This window comes from Astatotilapia calliptera, chromosome 1 (assembly GCF_900246225.1).
Source record: "Astatotilapia calliptera chromosome 1, fAstCal1.2, whole genome shotgun sequence".
NCBI lineage: Eukaryota > Metazoa > Chordata > Actinopteri > Cichliformes > Cichlidae > Astatotilapia > Astatotilapia calliptera.
Genome location: NC_039302.1, coordinates 11,348,503 through 11,371,522, shown reverse-complemented (window position 1 = coordinate 11,371,522; position 23,020 = coordinate 11,348,503). Strand labels below are relative to the sequence as shown.

The 23,020-nt window shown below is 41.3% G+C and overlaps 2 protein-coding genes across 6 annotated transcripts in view; one reads left to right on the top strand and one right to left on the bottom strand.

Annotated features, from left to right (window-relative positions):
* Positions 1–21,874, bottom strand: part of dmxl2 (Dmx-like 2) — a 55,759-nt gene extending 33,885 nt beyond the window's left edge. For 2 of the 5 annotated variants that reach the window (XM_026163643.1, XM_026163649.1), the window contains exons 1-5: positions 21,463–21,871; positions 12,871–12,996; positions 12,534–12,605; positions 12,334–12,412; positions 12,013–12,157 (exon numbers count right to left, since the gene is read on the bottom strand). In XM_026163643.1, the coding sequence (XP_026019428.1) occupies positions 12,013–12,157; positions 12,334–12,412; positions 12,534–12,605; positions 12,871–12,996; positions 21,463–21,549 (509 nt within the window). In that variant the 5' untranslated portion in view covers positions 21,550–21,871. Of the gene's footprint in view, positions 1–12,012; positions 12,158–12,333; positions 12,413–12,533; positions 12,606–12,870; positions 12,997–21,462 lie in introns of all 5 variants that reach the window. The other 3 variants (XM_026163655.1, XM_026163628.1, XM_026163635.1) reach the window with 3 other exon arrangements.
* Positions 4,220–8,080, top strand: LOC113020003 (uncharacterized). Its single transcript, XM_026163679.1, has 2 exons — positions 4,220–4,684; positions 4,927–8,080. Exon 2 carries the CDS (start codon positions 5,095–5,097, stop codon positions 6,748–6,750), a length of 1,656 nt encoding a protein of 551 aa, XP_026019464.1. The 5' UTR covers positions 4,220–4,684; positions 4,927–5,094; the 3' UTR covers positions 6,751–8,080.
* Positions 21,875–23,020: the final 1,146 nt, after the last annotated feature.

The following is a 23,020-nucleotide window of genomic DNA, read 5'->3' as shown; positions in this document are numbered from 1 at the left end:
TTCCAGTCAGGTTTTAGACAGAACCACAGCACTGAAACCGCTCTGACCAAAGTGTTTAATGACATATGTCTGAATACAGACAGTGGAAAAATGTCAGTCTTAGTTTTACTGGATCTCAGTGCAGCATTTGATACAGTTGACCACAACATATTACTCAAACGACTGGAGAACTGGACAGGTCTTTCAGGAACTGTACTAAACTGGTTCAAAACATACGTAGAAAACAGGAAATACTTTGTATCAATAGGTAACTTCACATCTGAGCAGACAAGTATCACATGTGGAGTTCCCCAAGGTTCCATCTTGGGACCCCTTCTGTTTAACATCTACATGCTCCCACTGGCACAGATTATAAACAACAACAAAATAAACTATCACAGCTATGCAGATGACACACAAATATATATCACAATGTCACCAGGAGACCGAGGCCCTGTACAGGCTCTTGGTAAATGCATTGAGGAAATCAATGACTGGTTGTGCCACAATTTTCTCCAGCTAAACAAAAACAAAACTGAGGTAATAGTCTTTGGCGCCAAAGAAAAACGATTACAGGTCACCAGAGAACTTCAATCTATACATCTAAAAACCACAAACCAGGCGAGAAATTTGGGTGTAGTGATGGATGCAGACCTAAACTTAGAAAAACACATTAAGACAATAACAAAGTCAGCTTACTATCACCTCAAGAATATATCAAGGATAAAAGATCTGATGTCTCAACAGGACCTGGAAAAACTAGTCCATGCATTCATCTTTAGTAGGCTTGATTACTGTAACAGCATCTTTACAGGTCTACCTAAAAAATCAGTCAGACAACTACAGCTCATTCAGAACTCTGCTGCTCGAGTCCTCACTAAGACCAAAAAAGTGGACCACATCAGTCCAGCTCTGAGGTCCTTACACTGGCTGCCTGTCCGTCAGAGGATAGACTTTAAAGTTCTGATGCTGGCCTATAAAGCTCTGAATGGTTTAGGACCAAAATACATCAATGACCTCCTGACCCAGTATGAACCATCCAGATCCCTCAGGTCATCTGGATCCGGTCTTTTATCAGTTCCCAGAGTCAGAACCAGACACGGAGAAGCTGCATTCAGCTTTTATGCTCCTTATATCTGGAACAAACTCCCAGAAAGCCTCAGATCAGCTGAAACACTCAGTTTATTTAAATCCAGGTTGAAGACTCACCTGTTCTCAGCTGCATTTGAATAAAGCACCAAATCCACACTTTAAGCTTAAATTTCAAAACTTACATTTAACTACTGATTTTATCTACTGTTCTGATTTTATCTGTTTTGATTTTATATACTGTTGTTTGTTTGTTTGTTTGTTTGTTTGTTAACTAGTTAGTTAGTTTATTTGCTTGTTTTATTCAATTTTAAATCATGCTTTTTATTTGTTCTTGTTTCTAATGTCTCTGTAAAGCACTTTGAATCACCTTGTTGTTGAATTGTGCTATACAAATAAACTTGCCTTGCCTTGCCTTTGCACAGGTGTTTGCACAGATGGTCAAGGATCGATCTCTATTCCTGTGTGAGTGGGGTTTTATTCACCTGCTCCTACACTGTCACCATAATTTTCACACGTTCAACGCAGCAAAAAGTTAACCTCACATGGTTAGTGGTCAAGCGTCAGCAAAACCCTTAACATCCACTTCTCCATGGAAACAGTCTGTTTCTTTGTGCACAAGGTACTGTTGGTCGCAACCATTTCGTAGTTTTCTGTTAGTCATCATATGACAGTAACAGATGTGGTTTCATATGTCTGTGTCTACTCACACAGCTTAAGGCGTGAGAGCGGCACTGCCTGCTGACTCAGAAGACTAGTCTTCGTGTAAGGCCAGATGTGTTTGATAATCAGTAACTGACTGTAGGTTTTATGAGGGAAAGGGAAGATTACAGAATGTATTCTGCACAATGAAGTGATTAACTCTTCACTGCATAAGAGAAAATGACCAAAAAACGTTTACTTCCAAAGTAATAGTGAAAAAATAATGTATGCAAAATATTCAGCTGTTGCCTCAAAGGTACACAAACTAGAATAACTGCCTTGTTGCAGCCGACATCCATGTCTGGGCATGCTCATCATATTACACTGTGTGTTGTAAAGTGTTTTTGAAGAACATGATGGTCTGTGAACATTTGTGTGTGTGTTTTTTTTATTTATTTATTTATATATTGTCGAGGAGGGAAATTATTTTACTGCTATTGTTAAATAATTGTTATTGCATTAATAATATAATTTGCAGCATGGATATTGCATTCCAAGGTTTAGACAGTGTCTCTTTCAGAAAGACTGAGTTGCAGGCTGACAGGAAGTTGTATGCAGAAAGAAGACAGGAAGTTATTTTGAGCCGCAGGCTAAGACGAGGCTTTAACAATGTAACAGATAGCTTTATCATTTTATATTAAGGTTTTAGTAGAGGTTCTTGATTAAAACATTTATTTAGTAGAAGACATACACATAGTCTCAGTGAGCTTCTGGTCTGGTAAAAGGTCAGAAGTGTAAGAGGTGACACAAAGAGCATGTGAGGTCAACACACACACACACACACACACACACACACTTTAAATTAGATTTATTTAGAGGAGAGGTTAGTTATGTTTGGCTGTAACTGCAAAATTGTCTTGGTAAAAGAGGAACCGTTTCTTGGTGTCTCGGCAAGAAAGAGGAACAAGACAAGAACTGAAAGGTAGACAGGAAGGGCTAGCCATGAAAATAGAAGATGATTTTCTAGGTGAAAAGTCATGATGTTGATCTGATCTATGTATAAAATGTATGTGACGCATGAAGGGGCGTCAGTAAATAAACCCTGATGCTATAAAATATCTGTTCATGCTTTGATTAAGTCGAAGACTACTTCCTGTCTGCTTACAGAGTTTTCTTCCCACGCGTGTATTCATTAAAATCTTCGTTTGACTTCACCCGGCCGGACCAGTGTGGTTATTCTTCGATCACCTCTTGTACCCTTCCTCAATATTGAATCTTAACATTTGGGGGCTTCGTCCGGTTATTGGGGAAGGAGAGTTGGAGGTTTGGACGGAGAAATCCGGGGTCTTGGGTGGTCTGACGGGCAGACGTGAATTCCAGTGGTCTAAGTGAGTGGGCATAAGCCGGCTTATCCAAAAGGTAAGGCACTACCTGTTGAATTATTTCCAAAGTGTGCCAAATTGGACATGATAAAATTTAAGTCTACTCACTGAAGTTACTGGTGGATGTCTGTTTTGATTTTGATGAAAATCTCATGAGTTGAAGCAGTTAGAGTTCTGCTAAGAAGAAATGAAAGTAGTTAAGAGTCTGATAAGAAAAGTTTAAATACTGGGTTGAAGTCCCAAAGAAATTGAGTTAGAGTCTCAAGTAGTTGGTAGGGAATTGGTTATTGTGTTGGTTAGAGTCCAAATTTGGTCATAAGAGTGGACCTGAGCGGTCAAATTGGCCACTAGGTTGCACCTGCCTCAGTTATACACTTGCTTCGGGTGTTGATTGTTGTTTCAAAGTATTATAAATTATTCTAGAACGGCAGTTCGAGTCTGCTAGGAAGCGCAGTGCTCAGAGGTAACGCTTGCCAATGTCAAGGACGCTTAGACATTGTCCTCGAAGAGGGATAGTCAGTTGGTCACTGTGGAGTTTGGGGCACTCCAGAATAACTAGGAGTTAGAATCTCCTTACCGTTTGCAACGGTATCTGCGCTTTTTTGGCCAGCAGAAGTGGACTTCGGGCGTGTAACTTTAACCTAAAGCTTCAGGCAAAGTTTGGGTTGGTTGACGCTTTTAAATTGAGTTAGGGATTTTAGAAATGAGGCCAGAAACAGTTAAAGTCTTGATACTGGTTAATTGATCGCAAAAAACGGTTATGTTAAATTTGTCGAAATTTGATAGGTGTTAAAAGGTTTAAAATCTGTGCAGTTGTAAATATAAGACGTCTCTGTATTAAAAAAGATCTCTGTGGGTCGAGTCAGCAATGCACTGACTGCCTGCTGCTATTCTTAGATGAAGAGTGTGTGTGCATGCAAATGAGGCAGCTGATGCAGAGCGCATGAGAGGACTATGCTTTCGGTTTTGTGTGTCATTCAGCTCTATAACTATTGTTTGCAAATGTGGATAAATGTCTGCAGTTAAAATGCTGGCTTAGTAAATAACAACATTGTAAATATATGAATGGTGACAGCGTTTCAAAATAGAATATAAGAATTGTTTGTGTTTAAAACCAACGGTTAGGTAAAGAAGATTTAAGGTGGATTTGAAGGCATAAACAAAAAATAAAAGGGTTACAGTCTGCAAGGGTTGTTAATTCATGAGCTGACTGGATGCAGAGTAAGTGGAGTGGTCATCCTGAGAGGATTGAATGATGCTCTAACTCTGTGGTCAAGTCAGACATAGGCTTTAAGCAACCATGAGCCACTAATAAGCGTGACAGATTAATGAGTATGTGTAAATTGAACTTGTTAAATAGTTTTGATAGGAGTAACTCAATGAGCACGCAATAAAGTGGACTTTTTAGGGGCAGTTTATCACTGACACCATAAAAAGCAACTTAATTAGTAGTTCAATAACAAATTGTAAAGATAACCTTTGTTATTTGATAAGACAGAGAAAATTCAGGTTACATATAGTGAATAAATAAGGAAATGATAATCTCTGCGTCATTCCACACTGAAATTTCAATTGTAGGGGATCATTTGGAGGTGAATTGTGTAGGACACGGGGAGACAGAAGAATCTCCCCATGAGTTTTCAGTGTGCATAGAAATTGAGGAGGCTGAACTGGAAGCCTGCCTGGGTCGTTGTTTTTGTTTATTTGAGGGTCTGCTGGAAGTTTGTGAAAACGACCACCTTGATATGTGGGAGCCTTCTCGGGCAGCGATTTTTTTGTTAGACCTGTGGCAGGCTGTGCAACATGGAGAAAGCTTTGACATAATGTCATAAAGGTGATTTCTTGGTTTTAGACTTATTAGCACGGGACAAGTTGAGGGACCCTTGAGGGTGTGTTGCTGTAAAGTATACAAGGGACGCGCAGCGCCGTTAATGGGTTTAAAATAAATGAAAAAACACTAATCCGAGGAACCATTGGAAGAGGTAAGTCTGTGTTTCAGAGAATGGCTGACAGCTCGGGTGCGACACCTAGTAGGAAAAGGGGATGCAAACCTCTGAAGGATCAGCTCGAACAGCTTAAGAAAGCTGTTCGCTTGGCTTCCCCTGGAGTATCAAAATCAGCAGAGAAAGAGTGCCAAGCGATGGAGGTTGAGGTAAGTAAACCTATTATATCCCAACAGAAAGGGCTGGGTGATAAAATACCTCTGACCTTGGTGTTAAAAACTGAAGGAGAAGTGTATGGACAAATGCATGAGGCCCTACGTGCGTCCATAGAGGCATTAACGGCATTGGAGGTTATAAAGCAGAGAGTAATGCAGGGAGGGCCAGAAGAGGAGAATGAAGACCGTGCGACGTCATCAGAAGAAGACGATGAGGAGGACGAAGATGGAGGAGCTGAACCCCAACCAAGTACAAGCCTAATTTTGAGGAAAAGAAGTGTGAAGAGAGACCAAGCACAGAGACAGCCCATATTTAAGAGCTCAAAGGGGAAAGGAAAGTTGAGGAAGAGTAGAAGAGTGAGTTTTGAACAAGGAGCTCCTGACCCTGGTTTAAGTCTGCCTCTAATAGCAGGTCCAAAGAACGAACCAGTTTATCGCGCCTATAAGGTGAGAGATTTGGAAGCATTGGTTAAACAACTTCCACCAATAACCAAGGGAGAACATTGGGAAGGAGAAGAATTAGCGCTGGGCGACTTTCGCACTTTGGCCGGACGTTGTATGCTGGGTGGTGGGTTAGCAGATGTAGAGCAGATAGCTCAAACAACCAGATATGCAAATGACCTGAAATATCATGAGGTGCAGAGTGACTTAGCAGATGCAGTTTGGGAGAAGGACCCAACTCCTAACTTTGGAGCCATTCCAAAAATTATTTGGGATCCCAAAAACACACCCAGAGAGTGTTTAGCTAAAGCAAAGGAACAATGGTTGTTAGGAACAGGAATACATCCGGGGAAGGAGGGTGAAAGTAGAGCGTGGTGTCGTTCGGCAGTGCTGGCAGGGCTGCCCAACCAGGTTGCAGTTGACTTGGAAAAGAACCCAGATTTTGCCGTTGCAGACTCGGTGCAGTGGGAGAGACATGTGACCCACAGACTTCAGCAGGAACAGGATTTGACGAACAAACAAAAGAAAGAGTTAGATGAAGCACAGGCGCAGCTGCTTAGGCTGCAGCTGGGTGAGGCTCGCGAAAAATATAATGCGAAGAAAAAAGAACCGAAAGAACTAAATAAGACTATAATGGTGGCAAGGCCTCAGCCCGATCCTGTGCCTGACTGGCCAGATCAGGATCCGGGTCTCTACCCTGATGATCGTTGGCCCGCCAATGCACCAAGGCAGCGTCAACCCGTAGGGAATTGGGGGACCGGTGGACCGCAGAGAGGGCGTGGTGGATCCGTGAGGGGAGGACAAAGGGCTCGGAATCCGGGGAATCCTGGCAGTGTGTCTTGGACTGCCTGTTACAGCTGTGGAGCAGAAGGACACTGGTCCCGAGAATGCCCTGAATCGCAGCGAAATTATCAGAGGCGAGGCTATCAACCCCAGGCACAAGGAGGCCCAAGACAAAGAGTTGCTTACAGGGGAGCACATCAGGCTCCAAACCCGAATGCAGCACCAGCCCCCCAGTACCCAGTAGCCGACTGGGGCTGGGAGGGGGAGCAATACTGATGGAGCCCGGAGAAACTGAACAGCGTGGGGACGGCAGAACCTATGCTGTCAATGATGATGATCCAGCATTGACACAGCTGGGAAAACAGACTTTGAAGCACCAATATGTGGTGTCCTCACAGGTGCCTGGAAAATCTCATGGGCAGGGACCTGCTTGTGAAACTGGGATCACCTTCAAAGACTCAATATCTAGTCCAGAACTCTGAACAACCCACTGCCAAAATCTACTGGGGGAGGCTAGTGGAAGAAGGTATTCTGAGACATTATCAGCTGTGGAAACCCTGGATAATGAGCCTGGCCGTCTATTCCCCACCGCGAGATCCTTTCCACGTTACACTCTTTTATGATAGGGAAGATAACGATATCTATTGGGAACAGTTCCAGTCTGATCTTGAGGGACAGACGTGGAATGTGCAAACACATAACATTTATGTTGGACCAGAAGGTGTGGCCGCGGCTGTGAAATTTACTGATGAACAACTGCCTTGGTACAATGTGGGAGAGGATTCAGCCCCTCACATTACATTGGCGGTCCACGAGGGTCATGGGCCAAGAGATCTGGGACCAATGGTCAAGCGGGCGCTGGACAACGCATGCTGGCAAGGCACCCAAATTCCAAATGTCTGGTATGCACCAAAATGTAAAATATATCGCATAACTTGTTTGTCCAACGATGTAGTGATCTTAGAACATAAAGAAATCTCCAGAATACATGACAGGGAAAGAATGGATCATCCTGATGCAGTAGCTGAGCTCTCAAAATTGCCTGGTACTTTGTGGTCCGCAGGGCCCACAGATGTGGGTCTAGCTAACTGTTCGCCTGTCCTGTTCCGGCTGAAGTATGACATACCATTTAACAGACCATAATAGAAGCACATAACTGAAGACCAAAAGTGGTTCACATGTATTGACCTAGCGAATGCATTCTTTTGTCTCCCACTGCACGAGTCACTCAGAGACATTTTCTCATTCACATACAGAGGTCGCAAATTTAGGTACACACGCCTACCACAAGGCTTTGCACTCTCACCAGGAATTTTTAATCAGGTGTTGAAAGAGGCATTGTCCCCATGTCAACTGCCAGGGGGCTGTAAATTAATACAGTATGTTGATGATCTTCTTATTGCAGCCCCGTCAGCAGCGGCCTGTACGGCAGCATCGCTCGTGGTGTTGAACAGATTGGCGGAGTGTGGCTTCAAAGTGAGCAAAGAAAAACTTCAGTTGGTCCGGCCAGAGGTAACATTCCTGGGCCGGGTGATCGTACACAGATCAGTGGGGTTAATGAACACACACAGAGACCAAATTCTGACACATCCAAAACCAAGAACTGTGAAGGAGTTGCTTTCCTTTCTTGGCTTGACAGGTTACAGCAGGCAGTTCATTCCGAACTATGTGGGTAAAACGGCCCCTTTAAGGGACTTGATCAAGAAAGTTAGTGTTCGAAATCTGAAGGCTGAATTGCCTTGGACGCCGGACACAGGGACAGCGTTCATTTCACTAAAATAGGATTTGTCAAGAGCCACAGATCTGGCCACACCTAACTATGATGAGGCATTTTATCTTGATGTTTCAGAAACAAAGGGAGTTGTGAATGGTGTGTTGTTTCAGAAAAAAGGGGGAGGTAGGGATGTACTTATGTATGTCAGCATAAGATTAAATTCAACAGAAGTAAGGCATCCCACATGCACACAACACGCAGCAGGAGTAGCAAAGATAATTCAGAAAACAGCACATATAGTGAGGGAACACCCACTGAAAGTGCTTACTACACACAGTGTAGTGGCCTATGTGAACTCACAGGCATTCACAATGACTCCACTGACGCAACAAAGGTTCAGCAAAATTTTAGAGGCGCCAAATCTGATATTCACACATGAAGGAATAAATATGGCAGACCTAATGGGGTCAGGAGAACCACATGACTGTATTAAGAAAGCCCAGGTTGAAGGAAAAATCGAGGGACAACAGTCGGCCCAGAGAGCTGAAGTGATAGCCCTAACTCGAGCCCTGAGGTTGGCTAAAAACATGAGAGTGAACATCTACACTGACTCAGCATATGCGTTTGGAGCAGCTCATGTGGAACTGGCTCAGTGGAAGAGAGCCGGGTTCAGAACGGCCACTAATGCACCCATCTGTCACAAAAAGGCCCTGGAGGACCCAGACGAGGTAAGTATTATAAAATGCAAAGGCCACTCACAAGCAGACAGTATGGTGGCAAGAGGAAATCAGAAAGCTGACGAAGCCGCAAAGGAAGCAGCGGGCTACAAAGGACAGAGACAACTGGTGCAGGTAACCCCAGAAGAGGAGGGTAGCACTAATAGCATGGGAGAAGTTAGACAGGCTCAGGAGGAGACATCCCCAGAGGAAAAGGGGGTGTGGGAAAACAAAGGAGCCTGGCAAGATGGCGGTTTGTGGAGGGGGCCAGATGGGCGTCCCGCTTTAACGGCCAAAATGGCGGAACAAAAGGTGAATGAGGCTCACGGGCTTGGTCACGTGGGAGTGAAACAGATGGAGAGAAATTTGTGCCGATGGTGGCATCCTGAGTTGAGAAGGATGATACTGGAAAGGGCCAGAACGTGCCTAATTTGTGGGGCACACAACCCAAAGCCAGCAGTAAAACCTGAAGCTGGTAAGGTTCTCATGCCAGGAAGGCCAGGAGAAGAGGTCGTGATTGATTATACTGACATGATTGATACAGGCCCAGGTGGGGTGAGGTATTTGTTGGTGTGTGTGGATGTTTTGACTGGATGGCCCGAAGCATGGGCGACCGAATGTGAAGACGCGAAAAGCGTGATTAAGTGCTTAATCATTACATTCCAAGGCATGGGTTTCCCAAGAGAATTAGATCAGACAATGGTACTCACTTCAAGAATAAAGATTTGCAAGAGGTAGGGAGGATGAACCTAAATTTGAAAAACAAGTTGGCTAAAATTTGTGCAGACAGGGCTAAATTGGGTCGCAGCCCTGCCCATTGCTTTGATGACCATAAGATGTTTATGATGATGTTAACTTTGTATTTCAGGTGCAGTTATAACTATTTTATACATATTGCATTTTGTGCTTTTAAAGGAGTTGTGGCTCAAATTTGTCTCTGGAGGGTCACGAGCCTTTGGCTAGCGCTATGATTAGCCAATCTACTGTGAGGATAATATGAGTTCATGAAGGATTGCACACGCTTACAGACACAGAGTTAAGAAACACACATGACAGTATTGATTCCAGGCAAAAGGCCTTAAATTCTTTAAGTTCAGTTAAAAGCTAAATGAAGGACCAAAGAGGAAGGAAAGCATATATTTTGGTTAAGTCTGATACATTAGAATTAGAAGGTATTGTTACATTAAGGGAGCAAAATGAAATAAAAAGGTTATACCAAAACAGGTGATAACATAGGAAATGTGAGGTTTTAAAATGAAGTTAGTGTTAACACATAGGAGTTGTTTCAAGGCAGCATTTAGCTATGATGAAATGTATACAGGAGTAATTGCTTATATGCTTGAACTTAATTGATTAAAGTGGTTGTTTTCTTTTGGAGTAGATTAACTTGCAGCAGCGACAACTTGTGCACAGGATGTTGATGATCAGATAAGGGAAAATAGAGCGAGCAACTGGACGTGAAACCAGCGCTTAAAAGAATTTTAAAGTGATGAGTAACGTTGAAGAGTATACATAAATACAAGTCAATAAGTTAAGAAGATAATTAGGATCAGGCTTTTAATTAAAGAGTCCCAGATAGGATAAGTTAGGGAGATGCAAGAAAAGGTGTTTTGTTTCCTTTGCAGAAGACTGATCTCGGCGACCACAGGAGGGGCGAGGATCCTGGAGATCTCGAGGTTCGAGACCACCAGAGAAGGGTCTGCGTGAGGACACAATGTATTGTGACCTCTGGTTTTCAGAGGTCAAAAGGGGGAGTGTCGAGGAGGGAAATTATTTTACTGCTATTGTTAAATAATTGTTATTGCATTAATAATATAATTTGCAGCATGGATATTGCATTCCAAGGTTTAGACAGTGTCTCTTTCAGAAAGACTGAGTTGCAGGCTGACAGGAAGTTGTATGCAGAAAGAAGACAGGAAGTTATTTTGAGCCGCAGGCTAAGACGAGGCTTTAACAATGTAACAGATAGCTTTATCATTTTATATTAAGGTTTTAGTAGAGGTTCTTGATTAAAACATTTATTTAGTAGAAGACATACACATAGTCTCAGTGAGCTTCTGGTCTGGTAAAAGGTCAGAAGTGTAAGAGGTGACACAAAGAGCATGTGAGGTCAACACACACACACACACACACACACACACACTTTAAATTAGATTTATTTAGAGGAGAGGTTAGTTATGTTTGGCTGTAACTGCAAAATTGTCTTGGTAAAAGAGGAACCGTTTCTTGGTGTCTCGGCAAGAAAGAGGAACAAGACAAGAACTGAAAGGTAGACAGGAAGGGCTAGCCATGAAAATAGAAGATGATTTTCTAGGTGAAAAGTCATGATGTTGATCTGATCTATGTATAAAATGTATGTGACGCATGAAGGGGCGTCAGTAAATAAACCCTGATGCTATAAAATATCTGTTCATGCTTTGATTAAGTCGAAGACTACTTCCTGTCTGCTTACAGAGTTTTCTTCCCACGCGTGTATTCATTAAAATCTTCGTTTGACTTCACCCGGCCGGACCAGTGTGGTTATTCTTCGATCACCTCTTGTACCCTTCCTCAATATTGAATCTTAACATTATATATATATATATATTTTTTTTTTTTTTATTTATTTCTGTTTAATGTTATCATCGATGACGATTTAATTCAGTTACGACCAGAAAGGCTTTTTTTTGTGACCTTTGACAAACAAAATCTAATCAGTTCCTTCCTGTTTAGATTGGTGCCAAATTTGAAGAAAATCCCTTTCTGCATTTGAGTGTTATCATGTTTAAAAGGATGGGGCAGGTAGACAGACACAGAACCCAAAAATATAATACCTTTTCAGTGCAGAGGTCTAAAAATCCACCTCAACTTTCTCAAAACGGATTTTAAATAATTTCTAGATTCCACTTAAAATTAGACAAACTTGGCTGAAGAAAACATCTTCAATTCCACAAAAAGAGATAAGAGGAGGTGGGGAAAAAGTATCTGGTCTGTTCAACACTTAATTTACTGGTTAGTTAAATGTCAAGGTATTTATCCTAAAACGGTAGCTTTGTAAGGCGCATCACCCTGACGCAGCGAGTTTTGTTTTTTAATAAAACAGTATATAGAATGTAAGCCAAAACGCACTTGCACTGCCAGACACAGTTCCAGTCACTGAGGACAGGGTGGGGCTTGTCGTCAATCATCTGCCCATCCTCCTCCTCAATCAGGGCATCCGTCAGTGGAGGTGCCCACAGCTGGAGTCGCTCGGTTGCTGCTAGGATGCGGTTCCCTGAGGACACAAAAGCACTGTGTTACACACCTCATGTCCCACGTTGACTACTACACTACGCAGAGCCACATACAAACTGTGACTCTTACATAATGCACATGCTGTTTCAGCCAAATCAAAGGGTGGTAGGAGAAGGAGCTGCCTTTATCTGGTAATCATAGAAAGCATTTGTGTACCTTGTGGGTCCCAGGCCAGGTTGTAGGTGATGGCATCAAGGAAGAACTGTCCTGTCTTTTGCCACTGATAGTTAAGCTGCTGTTAGTGGTGGGAGAGCGACACACACCATGCAGTGTTAGTGGAACAAAGGTGTAATTAAATCTGCTACAAACTGATTTAAATCCTTAAATCTGCCTAAAAAGCTGGCGCTGGTACTCACCTTGTGGCGTTTATTTGGGTTGATAGAAAGAGGTTCAAAGATGCAGACTGTGTTTCCGTAGGATGCAGCAATCTAAAAATAAAGAGCTGTGTTCATCATCACAACATTACTCACCCCACCAGTGCTTTTGCACAGTCACTCCCACAGGAAAAAGGAAGGTGTGGTGTGGTGCAGGATAGCGAAATGGCAAAGGAAGACGAGAAGTTGAAGACAAATGCAAACGAGGAAAAATGTACCTCTTTCCGCTCAGCATAATTGATAAAATCTTTTAGCCACAGGACAAAAAAAAACTAAAGCTGTGTGTGGGAGTGTGTCTCTGTGAGCATTTAACACTTACCCTGCCAAGCTGGTGGGAGCACTCCACACAGCCCACCTGTATGTTTCCATTTTGAGCTCCCGGGATAATCTGAACACACTCAAAGTCACTAGCCAAGATCACTACGTCGCATCCTGAGCCATAGGCCTGAAAATACCAGAGTATAGGAAAAACAAAATCACATTTTAAGTCATTCAACAAATGTAATCAAGACACTGAGATTTAAAATTACAATAATTGCAAAATGTGTCTGGAAGCTGGAGATCATTCTATATGCAAATCTTTTCACTATGCTATTTTTACTACTTCAAATATTTATATGACTTGATTTTAACTACATGGACAATATATAGCCAAGCATATACAATATCTGCAAAAGCTGTGTCAATCACATGAGGCATGAAAGAACAGCTCAACAATTGGAAAGAGGCGTCTACAGGAAATTACATTCGTAGCTGAATGGTGGGGAGAAAGAATAACAACAGCGTGACTCTGCAGTCGCTGAAACAACCTCCTGATCTGTTTCTATTACACGCCGATGTTGGTCATTTTTGGTTTTACCATTTATCACACTGAAAAAAATTTATTTTCCTGAAAATAAAGTGCATACACAGGACTGATCAGCCACTGCAATCATAATATCATTTAATGCACATATGTGGTGATTTTATAGCACTATAGCATGATTTCACATGATTTATTGAAAACAGCATTTGTGAACATCATTCTCATGTGGCACTGAATGAAAAACTGAGCCTTTAACAGCACATGTGACACTGCATCTGAACGACCTGAGCCTTGCCAATGCAGGATTTTTAAGACCAATGTTTGGGGATTTAAAAAGCTAATATTTTGGTACTGGTCAACATTTTGTTTTCCTTTTTAGATACATGAAACATATTCCCGACATTTGTTGGCTAGTTATTTACTAGTTTATGCTCTGCCTGACTGCGCTTAGAACAGCTGCTTGTTGTTTTTGTTGCATTCAGCGCTGTTGCAAACAGGAAGGTTGCAGAGTGCCCTCTGGTGGACAAATCTCCACATATTCGAAGGGTGTTTCTCCCATCTCTCATTTAATTTTCATTTGTCAGCAGCTATAAATGCCAATACTGATTGAACTGAAAGTAGCTAATATCATCCCGCCAATAAATCAATCAGGCTCTAAAACAGAAAAGCATATGAGGCACATATCCCCAGCATCTAAGATAGTCTAAGACACATTTTGTGGATCATATTTCACACAATATTTAAAGAAAACTGATAAACATTGATGAGACAAAAATTTCACTGATCACATTCACCATTATATGCATGCTATCGCACTGCTGAATAACTGCTGTAAGACTAGTTTTAGTTACTTCTCATACAAATCAAATAAAACCAATTCCAGACAAGTTCCTTTCCACCTGCAATACTTAACCATGGGAGGATATCCATGGTGTAAAGTCCATACAGTGTGCATTTTTTGTTTCCTTTTCAGTTTTGCTGAACAGACAAACGTTCATAAACAAAACTTCTGCTTTCGCTCTCATCTTGGCAGATGAACAAGGGCGAGCCACAAAACTAAGTAATATTACATTGTAACTGTCACACTTTCAGTCTCATTCATAAATAAAACCAAAGAGGAGCTTAAAAAGTTAAATTAAATGTTCAAAATATTTACATTTTGTGTTTTAGACAGTGCATGAGCAACAGTCTAGCAGCAAGGATTTTTATACACTTGTGCAGACCCGGTGTAATACCTACAATATAAAGATTTGGAACATCGACTGGAAGGTAAATTGATATGATGCTGATTGCCAGCAGCTGGCATACATGAGCAGAATGACAGCGGCACCTAGGACACCAGCAAACTGGTCTCACAGCAGCAGTACAGTCAGGATGACGGCTTGTGTCTTTCATTATTCAGGAGAACAGGAGGAGACGCTGAGAACCACTAGGTCACACAAAACACGCTATAGCTAGTTATATAACACTGAGTGACGATCAGGGGATGAAGTTATAGTGAAAACTGTCATAGGACCATACTTGAAATACTATAATTTAAAATGTGAGTGACACGTAGAAAGGAATAAGGGAGGTGCAGTGTGTACTTCATTCTTACTGCGACACTTCCCTCTGAACATTACAGCTGGAATTAAAAGCGGTCACCGTCACGCGCTGTCTAGGACTCCTTTGCACCCTCACATTCACATTTAGACACAACAGGACCTGGAGCTAGTGAGCTTAAATATACCCAAGTTAAAGAGGGTGACCCATCGTTGTTGTTTTTTTAAATCATCCTCAAATCCACATAGAGGGTTGGCATACAAAGGACTGCATTTTTTAGTAATAGAAATTTAATTCTGATATTCATGGTAAAAAAGCCAACACTTGATGCATTTTAATATAGAGTACTAAGCAAATAATATTTTTGTTATATATGGTGCTTTGTACTGCTTTGTGATTGTGTAGTGTGATAGTCTGTGTGGAAAGACACTATTAAAACATGGCGTTAGCACATCATACAAGATTAATAATCATCGCAGTGTGTGCTCAGCTTTCAAAGCTTATCCACATGCTATTGCTAACTGACAACTGATGCACTGCCAAATATGATCCAGGTGGAACTTGGCTCTAGAGTATATAGAGCCAAATAGATGGTGTACCAAACAAAGGAATCATTCTGAATTGAATGTCCCACACTGGTTTGGGACAAATACATGTATCGTTACCCTATGACAAAGACTGGCACCGTGTAACAAACAGAGAGAAGATTTAAATGGATAAAAAACATAAAAATACAACAGTGTCACCATCATCAGGTAAGAGATTCTCGGTCAAATTATACCTCAGGTTTGTCTTTTATTTTGGTGTTTTTAAAGACTGAGATATTCCACGGTCACATCTAGACAATCACGTCTCCTGTCTATAGCATCTTTGGCCTCTGACAAGCATTACCTCTGATCTGTCTGCACGGCATTATTCGTGTGCAGAAGGGAAAGGATATTAGAGAGGCAGGGAGACAGATTCTAAGATTAAAGTAGATCAACTAAGAGATGTGAAACACTATGACTTAGTCAACAGTACATTTATTTAAATGGCAGTCTATTGCAAACACCACCGTTTGCTGAAAAGTCTAATCAATGTAATGCCCAGCTAACTTTTAGGATAGTAATTTGATTCAGTAAAAGATTAAATTAGGCGGCCACTGATTGTGTCTGAATATATTTGGATCATCACACTCAAGTATCTACAGCTTCTAAATCCACCGACTTAACGAGTGTGACCCTGATGGAGCTGCATTTCTTCCCTGTCAGACATATAAGCTGCTTATATGAAGAATGTTGCCGCCAATGGATAAATATCGTCTGTCTACTGACGAAAGAGCTGCAATCAAGCAAAGAAACAATAAACTGTCAGTTTTCTGTTAAATACAAACTAGAGCTGGGCGATATAAGATTTTTTTCATATCACGATATGTTTTTTTTTTTCATTTCAGGCGATAACGATATCTATCACGATATAAGCCAAATAACTATATTTGTAAGATTTAAATGTGCCGTTGCTCACAAGTAAAATGTGAAATAATCAGCAGCTTGTTTTTATTTAAATATTTATTTCCCATAATACGTTCAACAGGGTAGATGTACTTAAGGAACATGAGACTTTTTCAGATAAATAAAGGCAAATATTGCAAACTACACAAAAGGCAGCCGCTAAAGCGTTTAAGTTTCAAAATAGAACAAACAAAACAGACTAAATTGTCAATTCCACTTAGAAACAAAATATTAATTCTAAAAATAAATCTTAGTTTGTTTTACAGAAGAACAGACAAAACTGACTAACTTTGTCAATATCAAATAAACTGAGAACTAAAAGGAAATTCTCAATCTCTCCTTGTTGTATAGCTTAGCTTTTCAAACAGTTTTAACAGTTACTTTAGTCTGACAAAAGCCGAATGACGAATTAGCGCTTCCAGTCAGAGACTGAGGCTACGTCCACACGTACACGGGTATTTTTGAAAACGGAGATTTTCCGTTTACGTTTTAAGAAATAATCCCGTCCACACATAAAGGGAGAAATGAAGGAAAACGCTGCTATGAACATGCCAAAGCAGCAGGTGGCGCTAGATTCCTAACCGTGCAGAAAGGTTGGCCAATCAGAAGTCTAGAAGCCTCGGTGGGAAAAAGTAAACAAAGCTGGGGCATAGAAGCAGAACCGAGTCGTATGTGTGGACGGACAGTAACTGTTTGTATATGTAAGCATTTAAACACTGCAGAGAGTAGAATTAACAGTATTGTAGAAATTCATTTCACCGAAACAATAACGTGGCGCACAGTGTGACGTCAAAAAATGCGCACACCTTTGACGCTGCGTTTTCTCCGTTTTTCTAGTCCACACGTAAATGCAAAAACTGAGTTTTTAAAAATCTTCGTTTTCAGTGACGAAAAACGCCGTTTACGTGTGGACGAAAGGTGCAAACGCATAGAAAAATCTGCGTTTTCAAAAATACCCGGGTACGTGTGGACGTAGCGCATGCACCAGTTTATTGTATTTCCAGACTTGCTTTCGGCACAATTTACAGTGCACGCTACTCTGTTTTTTGTCAGACTTGAAATAGCCGAAATAACTTCACACTACGGAACTTCTATGGCTCTTCCGTTCGACAATCTCTCCGGCATTGGAACCATCATCTGTTTTCTCTTCGGTCACGCTCGGTTGATTTTTCTAGTCGGCACACTCATTTCCTCCATTACCCGGGCGGTACGGTGGCTGGCTGCTTCCCAAACAAATACACATGTGCGGCTTGGCACTTGTGCTGTACGTAACAAGTCACGTGACGTGACGCTGCGGCTGTGATTGGTTCGGCTCTGCGCTACTTAATTTGGATTGGTTGTTTTTTTTGTTTTTTTTAAAGAGGACAAGAGCGGCGAGGTCTATCGCGATAGTTTAATTTTTCTATCGAGAAAAAGTTATACCGCGATACATGTCGTTATCGTTCTATCGCCCAGCTCTAATACAAACTATGTATTTTTGAGCACTATCTACTTGAGAGTAGGGCTGCACGATTAATCGTTAGAAAATCGCGATGTCGATTCATACTTATGTGCGATCTCATTTCCAAATGACAACGATTTAAAAAAGAAAAAAAAAAAGAAAAAGAAAAAAAAATGACAAAGATGCCGATTGTACCGAATTTTGATCCGGGACGTAATCTGCATGAAAACAAGCGCTCACTCTTCCTGCTCAACAAATGACAAGGGCGGAGCCTTATACCACGTGATACAGAAGCTGTGCCATGTGATGCTAAAATTAGCAGGGAAAAAAATAACGGAGAGCACGTCAGGGATGACGAGAAAGTGACAGGAGAAAATCCGTCCCGGTCAACCACCCAAACATCAATAACGGGACCCTTATACAGTGCTTCCCTATACCCGTCGAACTCCCGCAGGCACAAAGAAATTACAGAGGCTATCACTTATCACCTGACCAAAGATATGGCTCCCATCAACACTGTGCAAAACGAGGGATTTAGGAAAATGATCAACACCCTAGACAAACGCTACACAGTGCTGTCCCGCAACTATTTTTCTATTGTTGCACTACCTGCTCTATACACGCAGCGTCGAGCAATGGTGGAGACGGAATTTCAAGCAGTACAACATTTTGCGGCAACAACAAAACGTGAGACATTAGTTGTTTTTATGTTTATTTATTGTTTTTATGTTCACTTTCAACTGTTACGAAGTTGATGTGCATTTAATAAGTGCAATAAATATTTATACTGGAAAAGAAAATCGTGAGAGAATCGTGATCTCAATTCTAAGCCAAAAAATCGTGATTCTCATGAAAGACAGCGCAGGTATCTATAACATGTGTTATTACTGATAAGAGCTAAAGAAACGAGGGACATTTTGCCAGTCTCATTTTAAATGCTATTTGCATAATGACAGAGAGGTATTTGTTAATGTCTTTTAAAATAAAGGAGTGAATGTAATTGTGTTCTGTGGTAATGAAAGTAGATATGAGGAACAAAGTGAGAGATCACTTCTGCCTTCATTACATCAAATGCCACTTTTACATAATCACGTGATCATGTTCCAAAGCCCCAGCTGCTACCATCTGTGGCATATTTGTGCAAGCTAGCAGGACTTACAGTAAACATAAAAAGCTTTTGGTGCATTGTTTTCTTTAAAGGATTGATCAATTCTGACTTGCAGTAACCTGGTAAGTCTATCAGTCTGTAAGATGTTAACCCTTGCGAATTGTATGGCACAGACCTGTACTTTGACTCTTCCACTTATAGTCACATGGCATGGTCTTTACTGTTCTCTGCAGCAAGATTGCAAGAAAACAATGAATGTTTTAATGCCAAATACAACATCTAGATTCAATCATTCTTCATTCTCTCAGGTAGTCATAGCATATTCAACTGAATCAATGAAGCCAGCCAGGCAGGTTGCTTTTAGAACAACAGGGGACCTGTTTTAGTGACACTTTTTCTTCATAGATACATAATTAACAAACATTTTTTGGCCAAGATTTATGTAATCTTAGACAATCCTATCCATCTTTGATCAATGTGCAGCACCTTCTTCTATTGCAGTAACTATAAGAACATTTTCAGAAATATGGAGCTTTGGGAGGGAGTACGTGCTCCTCCTCTCCTTGTGCTTAGTTTACAGATGTATTCTATTTTTAGCAGATCACACATCTGCAGATCTGCATATCAAACCCACTAGGCTTTTTACAGATATTAAGACACCGACTAAGGCTTAAGAATCACTTTAATAGACATGAAAATGATCTTTCTAACCAAACTTTACAGCTGTGTGTTAGCCACAGTTAACGACAGAAAAAACAACACGTGATTATTAAAAATCTGCCAATATTATATTTTTAAATATGTACTGTTCCCTTTAATTCCGACTTATAGATCAAACTGTTCTGGTTTCTCAGCACATAACCACCATCTATCAGGCCACTGCACAGAGAGAAGGCAACATCTCTGTTTTTCACTTTCCAACTCTATTTAAAAATATCTCTTCTGATTTCTGTCAATATGTCAATGCTGATAGTTTAGAATGAAACACTGCAGACGCCATGCTGAAGCTGGTGCCCTCATGGCTGCTCTAGATTAGATATGTACGTATGTGTTCGTGCGTTTTGTCAGGATCTGGCCTCCGAGCCCTAAGGGTCAGTGGGAGTGTAAATGTGTTTGCTGGACATGAAGCCCAGTGCTCTTCAAATACCCTCTCAGACACTGAAAGAAAACACCAGGCACAGAAACTGGGCCCTTTCGGCAAAGCGATATGCAATGCTTTAGCTTCAAAATCATCTTTGTCCTTTGCTGTAGCGCATATTTGAGGATACTGAAAGACGCAATGACAAAACACCACCTCATTAATAGGCAACAGGAACAAGCCCAGATCTGGCAGCTGTAATAAGCCAAAATAAAGTACATTCATCAGGCTATCAGTAAAGTCATCATTCCTCTTCTGCTATCGATTCAACACCAACACAGAGAGCAACAGTTTTGGATTCTGCTGCACGTTTACTTCAGCCTGTCAATTTGTTGGGGGTGAAAGATGACTGTGTACTGTGACATTACAGATTCTTGCCATATCCTGTAGCACAAAGCGAAATATTGACTTGTCTATGTATTCGGGGTCGACTTGAGATAGATCTTAACATATCTTTAACACACAACACGCAACAGAGGCAGACTCAGCTCAAGATAATAGCGTTTGATCAAGATGCCTAAAAACCCATCAAGTCTATGTGACTGATGTCCGACTGCCCCATCTAAAACTGTAAACCTCTAAAGAACATCAAACACTTGGTCATGAAAAATGTAACTCATTTATAAGTCAAAGCAATGGCAAATGTCTTCTGATTATGCTCTTCCCCAGTGACAAAACACGGCCATTCAGCCGCCTAACTCATGTATCCATATAAGGCTCTCTACGTCACGGCTGGCGCAGCTGATGCCAGGATGACAGCGAGCTAACGATCTGTGAGGAGGATTTAACGCCAAATGGGAGCAAGCTAAGCTAGTTCTGCAAACACACCAAACACAGCGTTTTCCTTCTGTGAAGGTGCGCAACGTCGTCAAACCCTGACACACAAGTCGCCCCTAATCTGCACTGCAAACGAATTTCACCGGTGCGTATCCCACTGCAAATATTTGCCAATAAATGTTATGGCTGCGCAAAGGGATTCCCTTGCAGTAATTCTAATGTTACGAGATGCAGCTAAAGGTCATTTGAGTGGCTGTTTTAAAATTTCTTGGGGAGAATAATGTCAAAAACCTTCACGTAAATAGCTAATGCAAACACCGCAGCGGATCATGTACTCGTGGGGTCCTGCTTATCGGTGACTGACTGTCACGGTAAATTAAAAAAGGAGCTCGTGACACGGATGCCCCGCGTAGTCTCAACCCACTGTTTGTGAATCACTCGGTGCGGCAGTTTGGCTAGCACACTACCCGGCTAGCCAGTGCTTTAGCTCGCTAGCCAGCCCGTTTCCAGCCAATATAACGCTGGTTAGCTAACTACCCAGCTAGCTAACTTAGTCGCTAGCTTCAATGGGTGTCATCTTTGAGCAAACAATATCAAAATAAAATCTTACCGTGAACTGAATGTCGTTCACACTTCCCACCGAATAGCAGCAATCTCCTGGGTTCACAGCTCCCGTCAGCACCTGGTGCAGATGCATTTTCCTTTTATTTTAGCAGCAGACGGGCTCTCTTTTTTCTAATTATTTATAACGAGTCCACCCTTTCGGTTTCTCCATCTAGCAGCAGAGACTGGGAATTCCATCGTTAACATTAACGTCGTCCTCCACAAACGGTGTTGTTGCGGAGAACCTGACTTGGACTTGAATAAATAAATTTTATCAGGTCCTGACATTTATTTAAACGTGTAAAAACGGCCGCCTGCTGCCTCTCGCTGTCAACACCATCCCGACGATTAATCGTGAGAGCCGAGGCAGCGGGATCTCTGCAGCGATCCTGACATGCGCATTCACAGCGTTGTCCAGGCACGACTGAAAAGCCCTAGATAGCTCAACCTAGACTGGAAATCTTTACTGCTGGATATGTGTGCGAGGCATCACTGGGCGTATTTCTCACTGAGAAAGGTGTGTGCTTAAGCCCTCCTATCTATGTTATAGAATGACATAAAGTTCATATCAGTAATCAACTGTACTTTTATCTGTCATGTTGTTCAGCTGTTCTAGTAGCACTCTTCTGTATTTAAGGGACTCCATCTTTGTGGATTTCAATTTATTGCTTGTAAATGTAGGGTCCGGGGTCTAATTGAACGGGTTAAATCAAAAGTGGTAAAGGGTGGGTTTTAATTTAGACAATATGATGTGTATACTGCGGACAGAAAACATTTAAAATACAACAGTGAGGGCATTTTATAACTGATCAGACACACATTCATAGAGCTCTGTGGCTCTTCTCCTTTGTGGTTCGCCACTGCCAGCTGAAAGAAGGTGGCTAAGATTGCAGACATACTGGTTACGGTTAGTTAGTTAGTTAGTTAGTTTCTTTTAGGATGCATGTGGCACAATGTTTCAGTGAAACTCCTGCTTTTTCTTTAGAGAAAAGCTAATAAATCTAGAGATGATCCAAACGGAGACTTTCCCTGTTTAATTTCACTTCAGTTTTGTAAAATAATGTATTTGTCTTTTGGTCTCAATGTCACAAACAATTTCTTTAACATTAGAATTTCCAGTGTTGTACAAAAGTCTTGAGTCACACTTTATTTCATGATATTTTGCTTCCAATGAGCACACATCTTGCAATTTTCAAAGTGGTTTTGAGCAATAGTTCTTCACGTTTTCTCAAGGCCTTTCAATTTTTTTCTTTAGACTGCCTTTTCATGCATTTTCAGTCCAGTTTTTGTACCTGGGGTGTTAAACGCATGTTTGTTTGTTTGTTTGTTAAGCCACTGACCAATGGATCATTCAAGCATAAAAGAAGCACATAACCCACGGGATGAACCACTTTTGTGTTTGTTAAGAACCCATTTTAAATTGTATATTTAAGCAATTTGTTACTAGCAGCCTGTTGCAAAAGCTTCCAATTTTTTAGTTAAAGCTATGAAAAATACAACAGTTTGATATTATTTTGCACCAACAAGGTGATATTAACTGAAAAGCTGATAGTATGTATATGAAC

Bases quoted from the DNA above. Each gene is read 5' to 3' on its own strand.
- LOC113020003 (XM_026163679.1), top strand. From the start codon at position 5,095: ATGGCTGACAGCTCGGGTGCGACACCTAGTAGGAAAAGGGGATGCAAA.